Here is a 21,668-nt window from a genome sequence, read left to right on the forward strand (position 1 = left end):
TATGTTTGGCCATAAAGGCATTGCTTTTTGTATCACTTGTGTCTGAGGAAGGGGATGTAAAGTTCCCGAAACTTTACACTTGTCACAGTAAATTTGATCTTTGAAATACCCAGCGAGTGCAAGTCTTCATTTTTGTTACTATGTATATTACTAGCACCCTGGCAGATGATGGAAGAGTGCACATCTTGGCAATATTATATATATATATAATATATAATATAATATATATATATATATATATATATATATATATATATATATATATATATATATATGTATATATATATATATATATATATACATATACATACATACATACATACATACATACAGAGAGAGAGAAATGCACTCACAGGAACGAACAACAAGCTCAATACCATTGTTAGCCTGTTCTATGGGGATTTACCACCTTGGTGCAACTTCTTTTAGCCCAGCAATGCTTTTCACAGAGTAGAACTTTCCTGTAGTATATCAGTCTGATCCCGCCTATTACAGTCAGTCCAGCGCCGAAATACCAGGCAATTCTTCTCTGAACAAGGAACACAGCAACCCCAGATGATCGTTTCGGCCTTCATTGGGCCTCGTCAGTAAGGTGTAGCCCTATTCCTCTAAGCACACTGAGCAAGGAGTCCACGTCTGGTTGCCCCTTTTTCCCATAGGGAGACTAAATACATACAGAGAGAAATGCACTCACAGGAACGAACAACAAGCTCAAGCTATCATGCTATTGTTCGTTCCCAGGTTGAGCGCTTCTCTCCTTTTTATTTATGCAAATCATGACACTTAGGGAAGTCTCCCTAAGTGTGATGCGGGAATCCAGACGTGGACCCGTTGCTCAGTGTGCCTAGAGGGATATGGCTGCACCTCACTGACGAAGCCCACAATAGGCCGAAACGTACGTCTGGGGTTTTGCCATTTCTCTCGTTCAGAGAGGGATTGCCTGGTATTTCGGGGCTGGACTGCACTGTTAAGTCAGGATCAGACTGATATGCTACAGGAAAGTTCTTCTCTGTGAAAGGCACATATTGAGCAAAAAGAGGCTGCTTCTAGGGTGGCAACTAGCCATAGAACAAGCTATTATGCTATTGTTCGCTCCCAGGTTGAGCGCTTCTCTCTTTATATATATATATATATATATATATATATATATATATATATATATATATATATATATATATATATATATATATATATATATATATATATATATATATATTTGTGTGTGTATGTATATATGTGTGTACGTGTGTATGTATATATGTGTGTGTGTGTATATACATACATACATACATACATACGTACATACGTATATATATATATATATATATATATATATATATATATATACAGTCATATGCAAAAGTTTAGGCACCCCTGACAATTTCCATGTTTTTAATTTATAAATAATTGGGTGTTTGGATCAGCCATTTCATTTTGATCTATCAAATAACTGAAGGACACAGTAATATTTCAGTAGTGAAATGAGGTTTATTGGATTAGCAGAAAATGTGCAATATGCATCCAAACGAAATTAGATGTAGGTGTATAAATTTGGGCACCCTTGTCATTTTGTTGATTTGACTACCTGTAACTACCTAGCACTGATTAATTGGAACACACAATTGGTTTGATGAGCCCATTAAGCCTTGAACTTCATAGACAGGTGCATCCAATTATGAGAAAAGGTATTTAAGGTGGCCAATTGCAAGTTGTTGTTCTCTTTGACTCTCCTCTGAAGAGTGGCAACATGGGGGCCTCAAAACAACTCTCAAATGACCTGAAAACAAAGATTGTTCAACATTATGGTTTAGGGGAAGGCTACAAAAAGCTATTGCAGAGATTTAAGCTGTCAGTGTCCACTGTGAGGAACATAGTGAGGAAATGGAAGACCACAGGCACAGTTCTTGTTAAGGCCAGAAGTGGCAGACAAAGTAAAATATTGGAGAGGCAAAGGATGGTGAGAACGGTCAAAAACAGCCCACAGACCACCTCCAAAGACCTACAACATCATCTTGCTGCAGATGGTGTCACTGTGCATCGTTCAACAATTTAGCGCACTTTGCACAATGAGAAGCTGTATGGGAGAGTGATGCCACGCCACAAACAGTCGCTTGAGGTATGCAAACACACATTTGGACAAACCAGCTTAATTTTGGAAGAAGGTGCTGTGGACTTATGAAACAAAGATTGAGTTGTTTGGTCATAACAAGGGGTGTTACGCATGGCGGCAAAAGAACACAGCGTTCCAAGACAAACACTTGCTATCCACAGTAAAATTTGGTGGATGTTCCATCATGCTGTGGGGCTGTGTGGCCAGTGTCGGTACTGGGAATCTTGTTAAAGTTGAGGGTCGCATGGATTCCACTCAATATCAGCAGATACTTGAGAATAATGTTGAGGAATCAGTCACAAAGTTGAAGTTCCAAAGGGTAAAGTTCTGTTAGACAAAAAACACACTGATATAGCAGTGAATAAAGGTAGATAGAAAACTGCTGATAGAAAACACCCCCTTTAAATGTGTATATTCAGATACGTATACACTTAAACCCGCCTCACAGAAGATTTCCAATATAGGTGCAGCTTACTTCAGAGCTCCAGCCACAATACAGATACGGTAAAACAAACCGTCCACTTTACATCAAATGCAATTGAGAGCCACGCTTATGGAGAATGTGATACAACGGAAGCCGTGCTCCCATAAGGCATTAACGCCTTAAACTCACCACCCGGGGTGCATCAATCATCATCTCCTCCTCTGGCTCAGTTTAGGATCCTAGGTGGGTGAAGGCTGTATCACGGAGCTCACTCGATAGCCACAGCGGCGTCCCTGTGAGGCGTCCCACTATGCGGGAGGGGTGTGTGTCAGATGACACGTGGTATCCGTGAACCAATCCGGAGCAGAAAAGACACTTGTAAGGAATCCCTTAGGAGAACTTCGGAGCCGGTGTCCAAGAAACCACTGCTGCAGCCCAGAAAATAAGCAGCAAACAGACAAAGTTGTTGCAGACAGCGGTTGTTGTATAAAATCACAGTCTTTATTTAAACATAGTTAAAAGTAGAAGCGTTCCAGAGATCACACAGGTACAACACAGCAATGGGTCCGCTAACATGTTTCGGCCTCAGGCCGTAATCATAGCTAAAGGACAAAGCACCTGAACCACTTAAAAAAGGCACCAGGATAACCCTGATTGGGTAAAATCAAAAACAAGCTGTGTGTTAACTTTAACTCTATGAGTACTTATACAAATAATACTTTAGCCATTGGTCTGTAAGGGAAGAATAGCACAAATTCTATTTAACAAACTATAAAGTTGATAGAATTGAAAAACTTTAAGAGAAACAGCACATAAATGCAACATTTAAATATTTAGACAACCACATAATTATGCAATTATAAAGTAATGTAATGTAGGGCACACTGTCACATTTCTATTTGGTCATACATTGAAAAGCAAAAGAACATGTTTAATATGACAAAGTTCATACCCACTGATTGGACTAAAGTGGGAGCTAGATGACCAGAAAGTATAAGTAAAGCAGATCAGAACATGATATGCTAGCCTAATAAATGCAACAAAGATCTGAAATCTAGACTAAGTGTCTAAAATGGAAGCAAAATGTACTGTATAAAATGTAAAAGAAAATAATAATAATGATTAATAAAATAAATGAAATAAAATTAGAAGGCATTGAAAAAATACTGAAATGGATTATATACACAAATGAAAACAAAATAATATAATATAGTATAATATTATATTTATGAAAACCAATAGATATACCAACAAATAAATAAACAAATACAGAGCTGAGAACAAAGTTGGACAGACTTAAGTCTAGCAAACGGGTGCACGATTAGGACAAGCTGCTGCATGATAGGGAAAACATGACCTGTGACAACAATAATCTATTGCCAATAATTTATCAGGTCATATTCCGAGTTTAAGCCGGTGGGTACACGGGTTTGTAATTTAAAAATCCAGAATAGTTCCCTCTTTTGCAGCAGCTTGTCTCTATCACCCCCTCTAGGAGGGCAAAGCACTCTCTCTATAGCTTGCCACCTAAGCGAGTCCACACTCTTTTTTTGATGACATTTAGCAAAGTGTTACACCAGAGGTGTAGAAGCTACTCCAGCTTGTATGGTAGAGAGATGATTGCGAATGCGCACCTTTACCTCAGTAGTCGTAAGTCCAACATACTGTAGATGGCACAGAATACAACTAAGTACATACACAACGTATGTGGAGGTGCATTTGAGGCAGGATTGTATAGCAAAAATCTCACCTGTGACTTCGGATCTAATGCTATCAGATGGCAACACAAACTCACACACCCTGCATTTATTGCGGCACTTAAAAATGCCTCTATGGGTGAGCCAAGAACTTTACTTTTGTTTAGTCTTGGGTAACACTGATGGAGATAGTATGTTACCCAATGTGGTCGTTTTCCTATAAGAGCAGCGTAGACCTTGTGAAACACAATGTTCAAGCTTATCATCAGCTGCTAGAAACGAAAAATGCTTCTTGACAATTTTGCAAATTTCCGGGTACTCTTGACTGAACTCTGTAACAAAAGTTACTCCATTGTGGTCATTAGTGGTTTTACCCCTATTAGCAGTCATACCCGTCAGTCCTAGAACACTTGACCTATCCAGGTCATCAACTTGTTCCTTAGCCTTTTTAATTACTCTAGAACTATAGCCTCTGTATTTTAGCCTTTTGGCCAAATCTTGAGACTGTTCTGCACATTTTTCAGGTAAAGAACAATTACGTTTCACCCTCATAAATTGGCCCTTTGCCACAGCATGGGGCACGTGTCTGGGATGGCAGCTTCGGGCGTGTAACAAGGTATTCCCAGCTATGGGCTTCCTGTAAATCTGTCACTATACTGCCATCCTCCATGCCCTTAACAGTAATGTCTAGAAAATTGATCTCTCTTTCCTGCAGCTCACTGGTAAACCTCAAACCAATGTTATTTGAATTGAGGTACGCCATGAAGGACATAAACTGTGACTCACTCCCACTCCACACGAGGAGTAGGTCATCTATATAGCGGCCGTAAAAATAAATAAACTCTCTGAATGGGTTCCCATCTCCATAGATGTGGGACAGCTCCCACTAACCCATGAATAGGTTGGCATAGGAGGGGGCAAACTTGGCCCCCATTGCTGTCCCACGTCTCTGGAGATAGAAGCCATCATCAAAGGAAAAATAATTGTGTGTGAGCAAAAATTTTAGAGCTCTAAGAATAAAGCATCTAAACTCAACAGAAAAATCAGAATAAAATTCTAGAAAGAAATCGACCGCTGTTAGACCCTCCTCGTGTGGAATAGAGGAGTATAGTGCGACCACATCAATAGTGGCCCATTTATGGCTATTATGTTGCCATCTCATATCCTCAAATATACATATAACCTCTTTAGTATCCTGAATGTAGCTGTACAAATTCTTAACAAGAGGCTGCAAAAGGTTATCCACCCACTGTGAAACGTGCTCAGTGAGTGAACCAATCCCACTAACTATAGGGCGACCTCTCACGTCCTCAAGGGATTTATGTACCTTAGGTAGATGGTGGAAGATGGGCACCACCGGATGGTCAACCACCAGAAACTCAAAGGTTTTCCGGTCGTAGTGCCCATCCTCCAGCCCATCATCCAGTATACCCAAAAGTTCCCTTTCTCCTACATTGGTGTGTCCGGTCCACGGCTTCATCCTTACTTGTGGGAATATTCTCTTCCCCTACAGGAAATGGCAAAGGGAGCACACAGCAAAAGCTGTCCATATAGTCCCCCCTCTGGCTCCGCCCCCCAGTCATTCTCTTTGCCTGCTCTGAACAAGTAGCATCTCCACGGGGATGGTAAAGAGTATGTGGTGTTAGTTGTAGTTTTATTTCTTCTATCAAGAGTTTGTTATTTTAAAATAGTGCCGGTTTGTACTATTTACTCTACAACAGAAAGTGATGAAGAGTTCTGTTAAAAGAGGAGTATGATTTTAGCACCAGTAACTAAAATCCATTGCTGTTACCACGCAGGACTGTTGAAACCAGAGAACTTCAGTTGGGGGTAACAGTTTGCAGACTTATCTGCTTCAGGTATGACCAGTCTCTTTTCTAACAACACATAGTAATGCTAGAAGACTGTCAGTTTTCCCTCATGGGACCGGTAAGCCATTTTCTTAGACTCAGTAACAGATTAAAGGCTTATACATTGGGCTCTATACTGGTTGACACTATTGTGGGCTAAATCGATTTGCTTATATCATATTCTTATGATATTTGGAGTGTTTTATGAACTAGAAACACTTTTGGGAACGTTTTAAATATGCCTGGCATTGGTTTAGACGCCTAATCTAGTCAGGAAGGCCCCTTCACTCTGGTATGCAGAGGGAGGAGGCCTCATTTTCTCGCCTCAGTTGCGCAGTTACTTCCAAAGGCAGTGCATGCAGCTTCATGTGAGAGGGTCCTGTGGCTGAGAAACAGACTCCGGAAGGCTTATTTCTGTGGTGAATAAGGAAGGTAAAAGCCGCAGCAAAGTCTGTGGCAGGGACTGTAGTGTGTTTAAACCGGTTAATTGAACAATTAGCTCCGGTTTGCTTATTTAAGGGTCTAGAAACTTCATATTTGGTGTGCAATACTTTCAAAGCATTAAGACACTGGGGTGTAAATTTATTTTTATTTTTTTTCAACAAAATATTATTGAAATATATTTCAAAGAGGATATGACAAAATAGACATTATACATAAATGAGGTATACATGAACAGTGTTAGCCTAACAGACCGTAAAGTCTAAATTTTTATAATAGTGGTAGGCTTATTTGTAAGACAAAATGAACCGCAAGAATTCGATCTGCAAACTATGTTGTCAAAAGTCCAGAGTCACAATAATTTTCACATCATATCCTCAAACAATTGCCAAATCTTCTTCAAATTTTTTAGTTTTAAACTCAGAAGTAACCTTGTTTACTATATACATGAGAAGACCAAAATTTTGCTCCAGAGGGTTCTGGAGGAAGAACTCTATGAGGAGAGAAAGCAGAGGATAGCCAGAGAGAGAGAAGAGAGGAGAAGAGGAAAAAGAGAAGAAAAAAAAATAAAAAATAAAGAAAAAAAAGGGGGGATAGGAACCTTAAGGGGGGAGAGGGAGTTGAAAAGTGAAATGAGAGGGGGGGGAGGGGAAGGAGGGGGGAGTAGTGGTTGTGGCTACTAGTGGAGGGTGTGCTGAGAGTGGGCCCATTATATTGTGCCTTTCCAGTATGCAACCATCAGTTCGTGCAGGTCCAGTCTGTGAGTTTTTAGGTAGTGGTACCTTTCTAACAGTAGGAGATCACAGACTTGATCTTTCCATTCCTGAACAGAAGGGACTATTTGGGATTTCCAGTATTTTGGAATGAGTTTTTTGGCCGCTGTCAGCATTAGCAGCAGAAGAGCTAGTTTGCCTTGACCCGCAAGTCTGGGCAGGGAACAAAACAGCAGTACCTCTGGGACCATGGGGATCGCCGTGCCCAAAACTTCCTTTATCGCGTGGAATACCGCTGTCCAGAAATTCAATAAGTGCGGACATCCCCACCATATGTGTAGAAGGGTGCCCTCTCCCCCACAACCCCTCCAGCAGGTATTTGTCAGTCTGGGATACATTTTACAAAGCCGTGCCGGGGTAAGATACCAGTGGCAAAGTAGTTTTAGTTGGATTTCCTGTACCTTTGCGGAGACAGAGGAGTGTTTGATTAACTTAAACGATTTCACGGTCTAATTCTCTCTGCCACGCGATCGTATAAGAAGGTAGAGAAGTGTTGGGGTCCCCGACTGTTATTTTGTATAGCTTAGAGATCAGGTGTTCAGGGTGACTAGGTTGTATACACAGATTTTCAAAGTATGTAAGTTCTCAGCCAAAATCTTGTCTGTGTTTGTGGTGAGAGATAAAGTGCAGCAGTTGGTTGTAATGGAGCCATGAGGAGAATATCTCCCCATGGGATTCTGCTAGGGTTGTTTGAGATTTCATTCTACCTCCTTCAGAGACAAAATGGATATTGCCTGTTCTAAGAGGATAGGGGAAAGGTATTCTATTTCTGAGCGCATGGTAGGGAATGTCTACATTCTCCAGGAGCGGTGAGAGTGGGGCGAATCTAGAGCATATATGAGTGCTGGTGGCCAGGAGCTTGTCCCATTCAGATAATATGTTTGCTGTAATAAAATAATATTGTATGTTTTTAGGTCTCTGTGATTGTGGTGTCCAGGCGAGAGTTGAAGTATTTCTCAGTTTAAAAATGTCTCTGTCAAGTCGGATCCACATCTTATTGTCAGAATTGTGTGCCCATTCTACTACATGACGAAGTACAATTGCGTGTTTGTAGGCCCTAAGATTAGGAATCCCCAGCCCCCCTTTGTCTCTCGGTAAGTATTGCGTTTTCTTTGGGACTCTCGGTTTTGTGCCTGCCCATATAAATTGGTCTATCACCCTTTGTAACTGTGTAAAGTAATTATCGTGGAGAGGTATAGGAAGGGTTTGCATCAGGTAAAGGATCCGAGGGAGAACATTCATTTTCACCACTCCAATCCTACCCAACCAAGAGATGGGTTTATTGCGCCAAGAGGATAAGTCTCGCGCAATGTCAGTTTTCAGATGGCCATAATTGTGTTTGATTAGTTCTTGTGTAGTTGTTGTCAAATGTACCCCAAGATATTTTAGTTTGTGTCGGGCCAGAGGGACTCTGTAGGTATCTCTAATTTGGTGTAGTAATGGGGGGGGGGTTTGATGTTTAGGATTTCGGACTTCAAAATGTTCAGTTTAAAGTTGGAGACCTTGCCATAATCGTCTAACTCGGACAGCAGTTCTGGGATTGATTTTTCTGCTTCTGTTAAAGAAAAAAGGATATCGTCAGCGTAAAGCGCCTGTTTATGTTCAAGTTGGCCTATCTTAAGTCCTTTGATGGCGTTATTATTTCTGACCTTTTGTGCCAAGACTTCGATGGAAATAGCAAAGAGGAGCGGGGATAGCGGGCAGCCTTGTCTGGTCCCGTTATTAATGGGAAAAGACTCTGATAAAGTGTTATTCACCCTAATCTTGGTATTAGGACTGGAGTATAAGGCAAAGGTCATGTTCAGAAAGGATTCAGGGATTCCCATCTCTTTCATAGACCTCCGCAGAAAAGACCAACGAACACGGTCGAAGGCCTTCTCCGCGTCGGTCGAGAAGAGGGCTAGTGGTTTGCCCGACGCCCTGGCAAAGTTTATTAATTGAATGGTTTTAATAACATTATCACGTGCTTCTCTGCCGGGTATAAACCCAGATTGGTCACAGGATATCAGGCTAGGGAGATATTTATTTAATCTGGTAGCAAGGATTTTAGCAAGGATTTTCATGTCTGTGTTTATTAAAGAGATGGGTCTAAAGTTAGCAGGGGATGTAGGGGGTTTTCCTTGTTTTGGTATTACAGTTATGTGTGCTTCGAGGAGGCCTCTAGATAATGTGGGGTTCTTCTGCAGGTCGTTAAATAGCGTGAGGAGGTGAGGGGCTAATACTTCCGAGAATTTCTTGTAATACCCCATCGAGAAGCCGTCCGGTCCAGGACTTTTTCCCGACGGGGACTCTTTGATAGCCTGGTGAATTTCTTCTAATGTAATGGGTAGGGTAAGATGGTCTTTGCCAGCCTCATCTAATGTAGGTAAACCTAGGTCATTAAAATAAGTGTCAAGGTGTTCCTCAAATGCTATTGGGGGCTTGTTTGCTGATGGAAGGATATCTGTGTTTGGGATATTGTATAACGAGTTATAATATTGTCTGAAACTGGATGCAATCTGCTTGTTGCATTTAATCATTGAACCGTCTGGGGATTGTAATGTGTGAATGTAGGAGGCCAACTGCCTCCTTCGTAAACACCTGGCCAGGAGTTTACCAGGTTTGTCACCGCCTTCATAAAAATGTTGTCTCAGGCAGAGGGCGTGGCGCTGGTATGTGGTTGTCAAATGAGATTTGAGGTCAGATCTGGCCTGAAGGAGGTCACGCTTAAGATTGTCGTTGGTTATATCCTGTTTGTGTGCCCTTTCTAGTGTGCTGATTTTATCTAGGAGTTGTGAGTGTTTTTCTCTGGATTGTCTGAGGATCTTAGCTTTTTGTTTGATAAATATACCTCGCAATACCGTTTTGTGTGCTTCCCATTCGCATTGGAGAGATGTGGTAGAGTTACTGTTTAGTAAGAAGTATTCCGTGATATCTCTCTCAAACTCTGAGTGTGACAGGGTTGTCAAGAAGGGATTCATCTAACCTCCATATCTTAGTTGTGATTGGGAGGTCAGGCCATAAGATGGAGCAGGAAACTGGGGCATGGTCTGTCCAGGTAATATGTCCGATCTCACAACGGTCAACCAAAGCGAGGCCGTTGGCGTCAGTCAGTATATGGTCAATCCTAGTATAGCAGTCGTGTGGAGTCGAGTAGAAAGTGTAGTCTTTAGTCTGAGGGTGTAAGGTCCTCCATACGTCATGTAGAGCAAGTTTAGAGAAAGTATTTCTGATTGTTTTAAGGGCAGTCTTAGGTATAGATGAGGTCCCCTTTGAGGAGTCCAGGGTAGGGTCAAATGCTATGTTAAAATCTCCAGCGAGAAAGAGTGTACCCTTAGCCTGGTCTAATATCATGTTTGAGATTTTCTTAAAAAAGGAATTTTGCACTTGATTTGGTGCATAAATATTCAGTATTGACAATTGTTGACCAAAAAGCAGCCCCGTCAGAAGGATATAGCGGCCATCAGGGTCTCTGTCAACTTGAGAAATTTGGAGGGGCAGGGACCTGTGAATCATGATGCCAACCCCGCATTTCTTTTGGGGTCCTGAGGCAAAATAAGCCATGGGGAAGTGGGGAGTATTCCATTTAGGTTCTCTATGCGTGAGTAAGGTGTAGGTGCAAGGGGAAGGTGGGAGGGGAAGAAAAAAAAAAAAAAAAGAAGGAAAAAGGAAACACCAGAAGAGGGGTACCACAAGTCAAAGAGGGCAAGAAGTTAATGGAAGAGAGTGAGAAAGGATTAGTATGAGAGTAAGGGAAGACAAAAAGGATAACCTTATGAAAAGAGTAAGAAAAAGTACAAGAAAAGGAACTACTGAGGGGAAGTATCTCCTTCTCCGGGTGGAAAAGATTCAAATTTACTGAGATTTAGAGCTAAGTAGTGTGCAATTAGGGTGGTGGGAGGAAGGGAGGGGGAGTGGAACTACATATCTCAATATTTGGGGTATGGGGAAGTCATGTTACATATAAAAGAGATAATGCTTTAGTGCGGAAATATTTCTCACTGTGTTCCGAAACCGTGTTCCCAGGAAGGTTTTGTAGAATCTGGTAATATGTGAGGTCAAAGATCTAAGTGCATCTCCCATAGTGGGGGATACTTTCTGAGTTGGTGTTGCTAAATAGATTGGGCAGATCCTAAAGTTTTACTTTCAGGTAAGAGAGCAAAGTGTAGTAGATAGTGAGATTAAGAAATTATCAACAACCTGTACTCTGGAGCATACACAGTAAAAAAACAAAACAAGACATTGCTCTATAGAGTGAACCTAGAAGGGAAAACAGATTAGAACAGCAGGTCAAGTAAACAAGCTTGAACATTAACACAGTGATATGTAAACGATCTAAAACATTGGAAAACAGTTTTTGTGTGGCATAATGAATCTGCCAATATGAACATTTTCAAAAGGATACAGTCTCCGTAAAGGAGAAGGTCAGAGAGATCATTAGTTCTGTAGAGTTGTCCCCCTGTCTGGGGGTTTAACATGGTATTGGCACCCCTGTGTGACTGGGCACAGAGGTCAGGTTTCATGTAGCAGTGAATGTAAGTCCGCCTTAGTGAAGGTCATCACTTGAAGTGGTAGGCCTCAGAGCCAGGGAGGACCTCAAGGGGGGATGAGTAGTGCTAGCTGTTGCTGGGTCAGAGTATGGTATGGAAAGTTCTTTGCAAAAAGCTTGAATGTCGTCTCCGGGTCTATAGGTCAGTGTTCTGTTGTTGTTCAAAACTATCAAGGATACTGTAAACCCCCATCTGTACTGTATTTTGCGATCTCTCAGGGTTGCCGTAATAGGTGCCAGTTCTCGACGCTTCTGGAGGGTTGCTTGAGATAGATCAGGAAATAAAGAGATCTCCTCACCAGCGTGGAAAATAGGGTGCTTTGATCTAGCGCACCGGAGGAGCTCTTCCTTATCTTTATACCTTGAAAATTTAACTATAATATCCCTGGGTGGGGCTTTGGGGGGGGGGTTTGGGTCTTACCGCCCTATGTGCCCTTTCAATAGACATATTCTCTGCAGTTGGGTTATCTCTTATAATTTTGAAGAGAGCCTGTAAATATCCTTCTATGGCGGGGGGAAATACAGTCTCTGAGACACCCCAGATACGCAGATTGTTGCGTCGACACCTATTTTCAAGGTCTTCCAATTTGTCGGCCATAGCGTTAATCTTGCGGTCTTGGTCTGAGATATGAAGTGAAATCTGTTGACATGTACTATCCATGGTCTCTTGCTTCTCTTCTAGATCTGTAACTCTCTGGTCAAGCGCCCCCATATCTTTACATAAATCACCAAAAAGGTTTCTCATTTCTTGGAGAATTTCTTTAACATCTTCCTTAGATGAGAGATGAAGTATGTCAGTTTTAGTGACAAACATGTTGGAGGGTGTTTCTGCAGGTATGGGGTTGCTCATTGTTGGTGTTGCAGAGATTGGTTCACTCTCTGAGCAAATGGGTGCTGAGGCCCCTGAGGGCTTGAGGTAATGGTTGAGGGTCTTAGTGGGATTCATTTTTTCTGATTTGGCCTGCCTTTTGCAAGGCATTACATAAATGGCCAATGATGTAGTTACAGATGCTTAAAATAAAGTGAGCAACAGCAAAAACTGATTATAAGGTTGCTATGTGGCAGGTTGTCCTGTCTGCTGTATTTACTAGGTGACCCTTTAACGTTTAAGTTGCAGCATCATACTTTATAAACTCTTCCTGTCTGATATAAGCAAAGTGTTTGCCTTTTAATAGATAAAAACGTCTGACCCAGTAATACACCGTGTTAAGTAAGAGCAGTGCTTATGCCACAAAGAGGTATTCAGTGGAAAGGTGTTTAAAATGAAAAAAGGAGAACGCAGTCCGTTTTTTTAACCCTTTTAGCAATAGACTGTAGGGGGTATTAGACCGGTACCATAACGTTAATTCTTTATACCCTGCTTGTTAGCCCCTATGAAGAAGTGACTCTGTCAGCTCAGCCCTCCTACATAAGCCTTATTTTGCCCCCTGTGTGCTGATTCTGAAGGGGGGTATTGATCGGGAGTGTGTGGTAGCTGAGTGCGTAATAGCTGGTACTGACTGTGAGGAGAGATCTTGAGGCCACCGCTGCGGACGTGTTACATGCAAACTGTCTCAGGCCTCCGTAGTAAGCCACGTGGTAGAGAAATGTCGGGCAGCGGGGCGGCAGTGAGGGCGATTGCGGGTAAGTCCGGTGCGCACTTCTATCTGTGAGAGCCCGCTCTCGGGTACTTGTGAGTCTTTAGTTCCGATGTTTGATGGGGAGGCAGGTGTTGAGATCAGGGGTGAGGCCTCCGTAGTATGATAGCATGTGGCGTCTTTGCGAGCTGCAGAGCTGAGGGAGGCTGAACACAGGGTTAAAGCTGCAATTGACTCATACCGGGTCTTGAGGAGGGTCTCTAGTGATGTTCCCTGTAGGGGTTAGGGGGGTTTTAAGGGGAATCGCACCCTATTAGGGAGCTTTGAGCCGGAGTTGGAGATGAGAGCTCTTTCAAAAGGCAGCCATCATCCTGCGTGGCTACCTCCGCCCCCCCCTGGGGTGTAAATTCACGCACTAAAGTTGGCTAATTCCTTTATTTTGGATGCCGCTTTTCAATTAGCAAAATTAGCGGCGAAAAACTCAGGTTTTGCAATAGTGGCGCGCAGGGCGCTTTGGCTAAAATCTTGATCGACGGATGTGTCGTCCAAAACAAAATTACTTAATATTCCTTTCAAAGGTAAGACCCTTTTCAGGCCAGAATTGAAGGAGATTATTTCTGACATCACTGGGGGAAAGGGCCATGCCCTCCCACAGGATAGGCCTTTCAAGGCTAAGAACAAGTCTAATTTTCGTTCCTTTCGCAATTTCAGGAATGGACCGGCTTCTAACTCTGCAGCCTCTAGACAAGAGGGTAACGCTTCCCAGCCTAAACCAGCATGGAAACCATTGCAAGGCTGGAACAAGGGTAAACAGGCCAAGAAGCCTGCTGCTGCTACCGAGACAGCATGAAAGGGTAGCCCCCGATCCGGGACCGGATCTAGTAGGGGGCAGACTTTCTCTCTTTGCTCAGGCTTGGGCAAGAGATGTTCCGGATCCCTGGGCACTAGAAATTGTCTCTCAGGGGTATCAAGGAACTCCCTCCAAGGGGAAGGTTCCACATGTCTCGCTTATCTTCAGACCAGATAAAGAGACAGGCATTCTTACATTGCGTAGGAGACCTATTAAAGATGGGAGTGATACACCCAGTTCCAACAGCGGAACAAGGTCTGGGTTTTTACTCAAACCTGTTTGTAGTTCCCAAAAAAGAGGGAACTTTCAGGCCAATTCTGGATTTAAAAATATTAAACAATTCCTCAGAGTTCCATCATTCAAAATGGAAACCATTCGGACGATCTTACCAACAATCCAGGAGGGTCAATATATGACTACCGTGGACTTAAAGGATGCGTAACTGCATATTCCTATCCACAAAGATCACCATCAATTCCTAAGGTTCGCCTTTCTGGACAAACATTACCAGTTCGTGGCTCTTCCATTCGGTTTAGCCACTGCTCCCAGAATTTTCACAAAGGTACTAGGGTCCCTTCTAGCGGTTCTAAGGCCGAGGGGCATTTCTGTAGCACCTTACCTAGACGACATTCTAATCCAAGCGTCGTCACTTTCCAAAGCAAAGGCTCATACAGACATTGTTTTGGCCTTTCTCAGGTCTCACGGGTGGAAGGTGAACACAGAAAAGAGTTCCCTGTCCCCGTCCACAAGGGTTCCTTTTCTAGGAACAATAATAGATTCTGTAGAAATGAAGATTTTTCTGACAGAGGTCAGAAAGTTAAAGCTTCTAAACGCTTGTCAAGTTCTTCAATCTATTCCTCAGCCTTCCATAGCTCAGTGCATGGAGGTAATAGGATTAATGGTTGCAGCAATGGACGTGGTTCCTTTTGCTCGAATTCATCTAAGACCATTACAACTGTGCATGCTCAAACAATGGAATGGGGATTATGCAGATTTGTCTCCCCAGATTCAAGTAGACCAGTTAACCAGAGAATCACTCCGCTGGTGGTTGACTCAAGATCACCTGTCTCAGGGAATGAGTTTCCGCAGGCTAGAGTGGGTCATTGTCACGACCGATGCCAGTCTCTTAGACTGGGGCGCGATCTGGGACTCCCTGAAAGCTCAGGGTCTATGGTCTCGGGAAGAGTCTCTTCTCCCGATAAACATTTTGGAACGGAGAGCGATATTCAATGCGCTCCTGGCTTGGCCTCAACTAGCGAAGGCCAGATTCATAAGATTTCAGTCGGACAACATGACGACTGTAGCGTACATCAATCATCAGGGGGGAACAAAGAGTTCCTTGGCGATGAGAGAGGTATCCAAGATCATCAAATGGGCGGAGGATCACTCCTGCCATCTTTCTGCAATTCACATCCCAGGAGTAGACAACAGGGAGGCGGATTATTTGAGTCGTCAGACTTTCCATCCGGGGGAGTGGGAACTCCACCCGGAGGTCTTTGCCCAGTTAACTCGACTATGGGGCATTCCAGACATGGATCTGATGGCGTCCTGTCAGAACTCCAAGGTTCCTCGCTACGGGTCCAGATCCAGGGATCCCAAGGCGACACTAGTGGATGCATTGGTGGCGCCTTGGTCGTTCAACCTAGCTTATGTGTTTCCACCGTTCCCTCTCCTTCCCAGGCTTGTAGCCAGGATCAAACAGGAGAAGGCCTTGGTGATTCTGATAGCTCCTGCGTGGCCACGCAGGACTTGGTATGCAGACCTGGTGAATATGTCATCGGCTCCACCATGGAAGCTACCTTTGAGACAGGATCTTCTAGTACAAGGTCCATTCGAACATCCAAATCTAGTCTCTCTGCAACTGACTGCTTGGAAATTGAACGCTTGATTTTATCTAAGCGTGGGTTTTCAGATTCAGTTATAGATACTCTGGTCCAAGCCAGAAAACCTGTGACTAGGAAAATTTACCATAAGATATGGAAAAAATATATCTGTTGGTGCGAATCCAAGGGATTCTCTTGGAGTAAAATTAAAATTCCTAGGATACTTTCCTTTCTCCAAGAGGGTTTGGATAAAGGGTTGTCAGCGAGTTCCCTTAAAGGACACATATCTGCTCTGTCTGTTTTGTTGCACAAACGTCTGGCAGCAATGCCAGATGTACAGGTGTTTGTACAGGCCTTAGTCAGAATCAAGCCTGTCTACAGACCCATGACTCCTCCATGGAGTCTAAACTTAGTTCTTTCAGTTCTTCAAGGGGTTCCATTTGAACCTTTACATTCCATAGATATTAAGTTACTATCTTGGAAAGTTCTGTTTTTGGTTGCTATTTCTTCTGCTAGAAGAGTTTCCGAATTGTCTGCTTTGCAGTGTACTTCACCCTATCTGGTATTCCATACAGATAAGGTTGTTTTGCGTACCAAACCTGGTTTCCTTCCAAAAGTGGTTTCCAACAGGAATATTAACCAGGAAATAGTTGTTCCTTCTCTGTGTCTGAATCCAGTTTCGAAGAAGGAACGTTTGTTACACAACTTAGATGTGGTCCGTGCTTTAAAATTCTATTTAGAAGCAACAAAGGATTTCAGACAGACATCATCCTTGTTTGTCGTTTATTCTGGTAAGAGGAGAGGGCAGAAAGCTACTGCTACCTCTCTTTCCTTTTGGCTGAAAAGCATCATCCGATTGGCTTATGAGACTGCCGGAAGGCAGCCTCCTGAACGAATTACAGCTCACTCTACTAGAGCTGTGGCTTCCACATGGGCCTTCAAGAACGAGGCTTCTGTTGATCAGATCTGTAAGGCAGCGACTTGGTCTTCTCTGCATACTTTTGCCAAATTTTACAAATTCGATACTTATGCTTCTTCGGAGGCTATTTTTGGGAGAAAGGTTTTGCAAGCTGTGGTGCCTTCCGTTTAGGTAACCTGACTTGTTCCCTCCCTTCATCCGTGTCCTAAAGCTTTTGGTATTGGTTCCCACAAGTAAGGATGAAGCCGTGGACCGGACACACCAATGTAGGAGAAAACGGAATTTATGTTTACCTGATAAATTTCTTTCTCCTACGGTGTGTCCGGTCCACAGCCCGCCCTGGCTTTTTAGTCAGGTTTAAAAAAAATTATTTCTGTACACTACAGTCACCACAGCACCCTATGGTTTCTCCTTTTTCTCCTAACCGTCGGTCGAATGACTGGGGGCGGAGCCAGAGGGGGGACTATATGGACAGCTTTTGCTGTGTGCTCCCTTTGCCATTTCCTGTAGGGGAAGAGAATATTCCCACAAGTAAGGATGAAGCCGTGGACCGGACACACCGTAGGAGAAAGAAATTTATCAGGTAAACATAAATTCTATTTTTGAAGTCAACAGTGGGGTCCCTAGGTAGGGGAATATAGTCCTCAATGTTATTAAGTTGGCGTAAAGCCTCATTAACATAGTCCAGTCTGTCCAGAACCACGACAGAGCCACCCTTATCCGCTGTACGTATGACAATATCATGATTCTCTTGTAGCTCTTTAAGGGCAGCTCTCTCTGGTCCAGACAGATTGGGGGCTTGATATCCAACAGAATTCTTAAGTTTAATGAGATCCCTCTCCACACGTTTAAAGAAAGTCTCCAAAGTATTACCTCTCGTGTGAATTGGGTAAAACAATGACCTATTTTGAAAACCACTGGAGGAATTAACACTCTCCCTATATGTGCTTGGCACGGTCTCCCGGGACAAACATTCCATATTGATCACATCACAGGTTTCACTGAATGTTAATTTACCAGTACGCAAAACATGGGGTAGACAATCACCTATTGGTTCCACCCTATTATCTGAAAATCCAGATGGTTCAGTAAAAAAATGTTTCTGTAAAGTCATGTTTCGTATTAGTTTATTAACATCCAAAATGGTATTGAAGACATTGAAATGGTTGATGGGTGCAAAATTCAAACCTCGACCTAGAAGAGAAACTTGTGAATCTGAAAGTGTGTATTTAGATAGATTTATAACATTATTTACTTGTATTTTTGTTTCCCTCTCTGACCTCTTAGGTGATAATGTCCCTGACCTGTTTGCCCTATTCCAGTGCGTTGTGGAGGGAGAGAAAAAACCTGCTCTATCCTTCTCTGATCATCAGCAGACACACTTGTTTGCATAGCAGAGGCTCCTGCACCTTCCTCCACATAATTCGAAGTATGGTTTCTAGAATCAACACTTTTTGAATTGGAAGAGGCTGTTTGAGGCTGATGATGATCAGAGGTGGTCAAAGCATGAGTATTTTGTGCTAATACAGGCTGTTTATTTTTCAGAATGCTTCTGGGGAGTTCCTCGCCACTAGAGGCCCCAGCTTCCTCCCCTGACTCAAAATCAGTGTCAGAATATGTTACTCGCTTAGCCTCTGTGTTATGTATGGGTGCTAGGCTTGTAGTGTTTTTATTGTTGCGTCTGTTTCTAGACCTACCCCTGGACTGTCTTCTATACATAGCTCTATCTGAGCGTTTCCATGAATACACAGTGTTGTTACTGTAGTCGGTCTGATCCCTTACAAATTTTGTGTGTTTAATCTCAAGAACTGAATCTTTCACTTTTGCTACCACTACTTTCAATATACCATCAAATTTTGCAAAACTAGTTTCCAACTGCCGTGAATTCATTTCGTTTTGTAATTCCCCTATCTCCTCTCTAGTAGTTTTAAGAAGATTAGATTTGTAAGAGACTAGCAACAACATTAAACGAACTGAGCAATCAGACAAAATATCATTCCAGGCGGCAATAAAAACAGTATCAACAACATCAAAAGTGGGAAATTTTTTCAATCTTAGCCCACGTGGTATGATCTTAAGTTTAATATATGTTTCTAGTGTCCATATGTCCCATTGGAGCTTGTGCTCCCTAATCAGTCATTTCTCCATTTCTTCAAAAAGAGCTGACAAAGAATAATTCACAGTTGCTGTCCATATATGTTCAATTGCTTAAAGAAAATATATATACAAAGTTCAAGTTCCAAAGGGTAAAGTTCTGTTAGACAAAAAACACCCTGATATAGCAGTGAATAAAGGTAGATAGAAAACTGCTGATAGAAAACACCCCCTTTAAATGTGTATATTCAGATACCTATACACTTATACCCGCCTCACAGAAGATTTCCAATATAGGTGCAGCTTACTTCAGAGCTCCAGCCACAATACAGATACGGTAAAACAAACCGTCCACTTTACATCAAATGCAATTGAGAGCCACGCTTATGGAGAATGCGATACAACGGAAGCCGTGCTCCCATAAGGCATTAACGCCTTAAACTCGCCACCTGGCTAAATGGCTAAAGTATTATTTGTATAAGTACTCATAGAGTTAAAGTTAACACACAGCTTGTTTTTGATTTTACCCAATCAGGGTTATCCTGGTGCCTTTTTTAAGTGGTTCAGGTGCTTTGTCCTTTAGCTATGATTACGGCCTGAGGCCGAAACATGTTAGCGGACCCATTGCTGTGTTGTACCTGTGTGATCTCTGGAACGCTTCTACTTTTAACTATGTTTAAATAAAGACTGTGATTTTATACAACAACCGCTGTCTCCAACAACTTTGTCTGTTTGCTGCTTATTTTCTGGGCTGCAGCAGTGGTTTCTTGGACACCGGCTCCGAAGTTCTCCTAAGGGATTCCTTACAAGTGTCTTTTCTGCTCCGGATTGGTTCACGGATACCATGTGTCATCTGACACACACCCCTCCCGCATAGTGGGACGCCTCACAGGGACGCCGCTGTGGCTATCGAGTGAGCTCCGTGATACAGCCTTCACCCACCTAGGATCCTAAACTGAGCCAGAGGAGGAGATGATGATTGATGCACCCCGGGTGGTGAGTTTAAGGCGTTAATGCCTTATGGGAGCACGGCTTCCGTTGTATCACATTCTCCATAAGCGTGGCTCTCAATTGCATTTGATGTAAAGTGGACGGTTTGTTTTACCGTATCTGTATTGTGGCTGGAGCTCTGAAGTAAGCTGCACCTATATTGGAAATCTTCTGTGAGGTGGGTTTAAGTGTATACGTATCTGAATATACACATTTAAAGGGGGTGTTTTCTATCAGCAGTTTTCTATCTACCTTTATTCACTGATATATATCAGTGTGTTTTTTGTCTAACGGAACTTTACCCTTTGGAACTTGAACTTTGTATATATATTTTCTTTAAGCAATTGAACATATATGGGGACTTTCCATGTAGGTCGAACTGACATTGAGTCAGATCCCTGCATTGTGAAAGAGACAGTGTCTTGGTCAAACCACGAGCGAATATGGATTATAGAGTCTTTAAGTAATCTAACAAAAAAGTAATCTAACCTTGAGTAGGATTAGTAGGGTAAAGAAAGATAAGATCTCTAAATTTAGCTGCAGAGGTCTTAGTATAAGAGTCTACTACTATACCTACAGGTACTCGCTTGTCTAAAGCCGGATCCCATTCCCACACCATGTTAAAATTGCCTCCCAGCACCAAGGTAACTTGTTTAAGCTGCTCCGGAAGACATAAGATTGTTCTCAGAAATTTGATTTAGTGGGAGATTGCTCTTTTTATTGTATCAAATAGCTTATTTTATTTTTTTTGCCCTTTGAAACCACAACACATTTGTTTGGGCTGAGTCTGTAGGGAGAGCAGACCTCCTTATTTTATCACTCTCTCTCTCTAAAAAAGTGTTCTTTCTTATATATAGTGCATATATCTCCAACCCCTCACTAGGAGTATGATTTCTTCTTTTGGCTTTTGTTTACATACATAGTAATAGTTATTCTAAATGTATTTTAGAACAGCAGTATGGTGAGATACAGTAGATCGTTTTAAAGCACATCTCAGATCTGTACAGTCACCCACAGAAAACTTAAACTACTAGTGTTTCCTTGAGCAGGGGAGTTTATAAAACATTCTTTTAACAATAGATGGGAAACCATTTCATGTACATGACACAACTGGAAGCATACACTACTTTGCAAACATTGATTATTATTATTTTTTTTTGCTCTGTTAGCTAACAGTAAACGAAGCAGCCGCTCAGCTTTGCATGAAGGACATCGCTCTACTGACCAGGAGAGATGAGCTTTTCACACTTGCACGCCAGATTTCCCGTGAAGTAACGTACAAGTACACGTATAGAGCTACAAAGTACGTTGTTGGAGACAGCATGAGAGAGAATTCTTTACTACAGAGCCGCGAAAATAGAAACTTTACAGGATCACTAAGTGATAATCACAGTGTGGTTCTGTGAAACCTTTTTCTAGGTTCTTAATATCTGTGTTAAAAAAAAATAATTTGAGAAATCTGCTCTCTAGTGTGTTTCATTATGTTTTTGAGATTTGCTAATGTTTATGAAATATTATTTTCTTTATGTGCAAATACAAATTGTTTTGTGAAGCTTAATTGTGGATATGATTTTTAATATTTAGGAGTACAA

At 42.2% G+C, this 21,668-nt stretch overlaps 1 protein-coding gene across 4 annotated transcripts in view; it reads left to right on the forward strand.

Moving 5' to 3' along the window:
• NAB1 (NGFI-A binding protein 1) overlaps positions 1-21,668 on the forward strand; it is a 94,313-nt gene that overhangs the window by 36,188 nt on the left and 36,457 nt on the right. For all 4 annotated transcript variants that reach the window (XM_053698619.1, XM_053698620.1, XM_053698621.1 and 1 more), the window contains exon 3: positions 21,246-21,379. In XM_053698619.1, coding sequence (XP_053554594.1) covers positions 21,246-21,379 — 134 coding nt within the window. The remainder of the gene's footprint in view (positions 1-21,245; positions 21,380-21,668) is intronic.

Source organism: Bombina bombina, chromosome 1, assembly GCF_027579735.1.
Source record: "Bombina bombina isolate aBomBom1 chromosome 1, aBomBom1.pri, whole genome shotgun sequence".
NCBI lineage: Eukaryota > Metazoa > Chordata > Amphibia > Anura > Bombinatoridae > Bombina > Bombina bombina.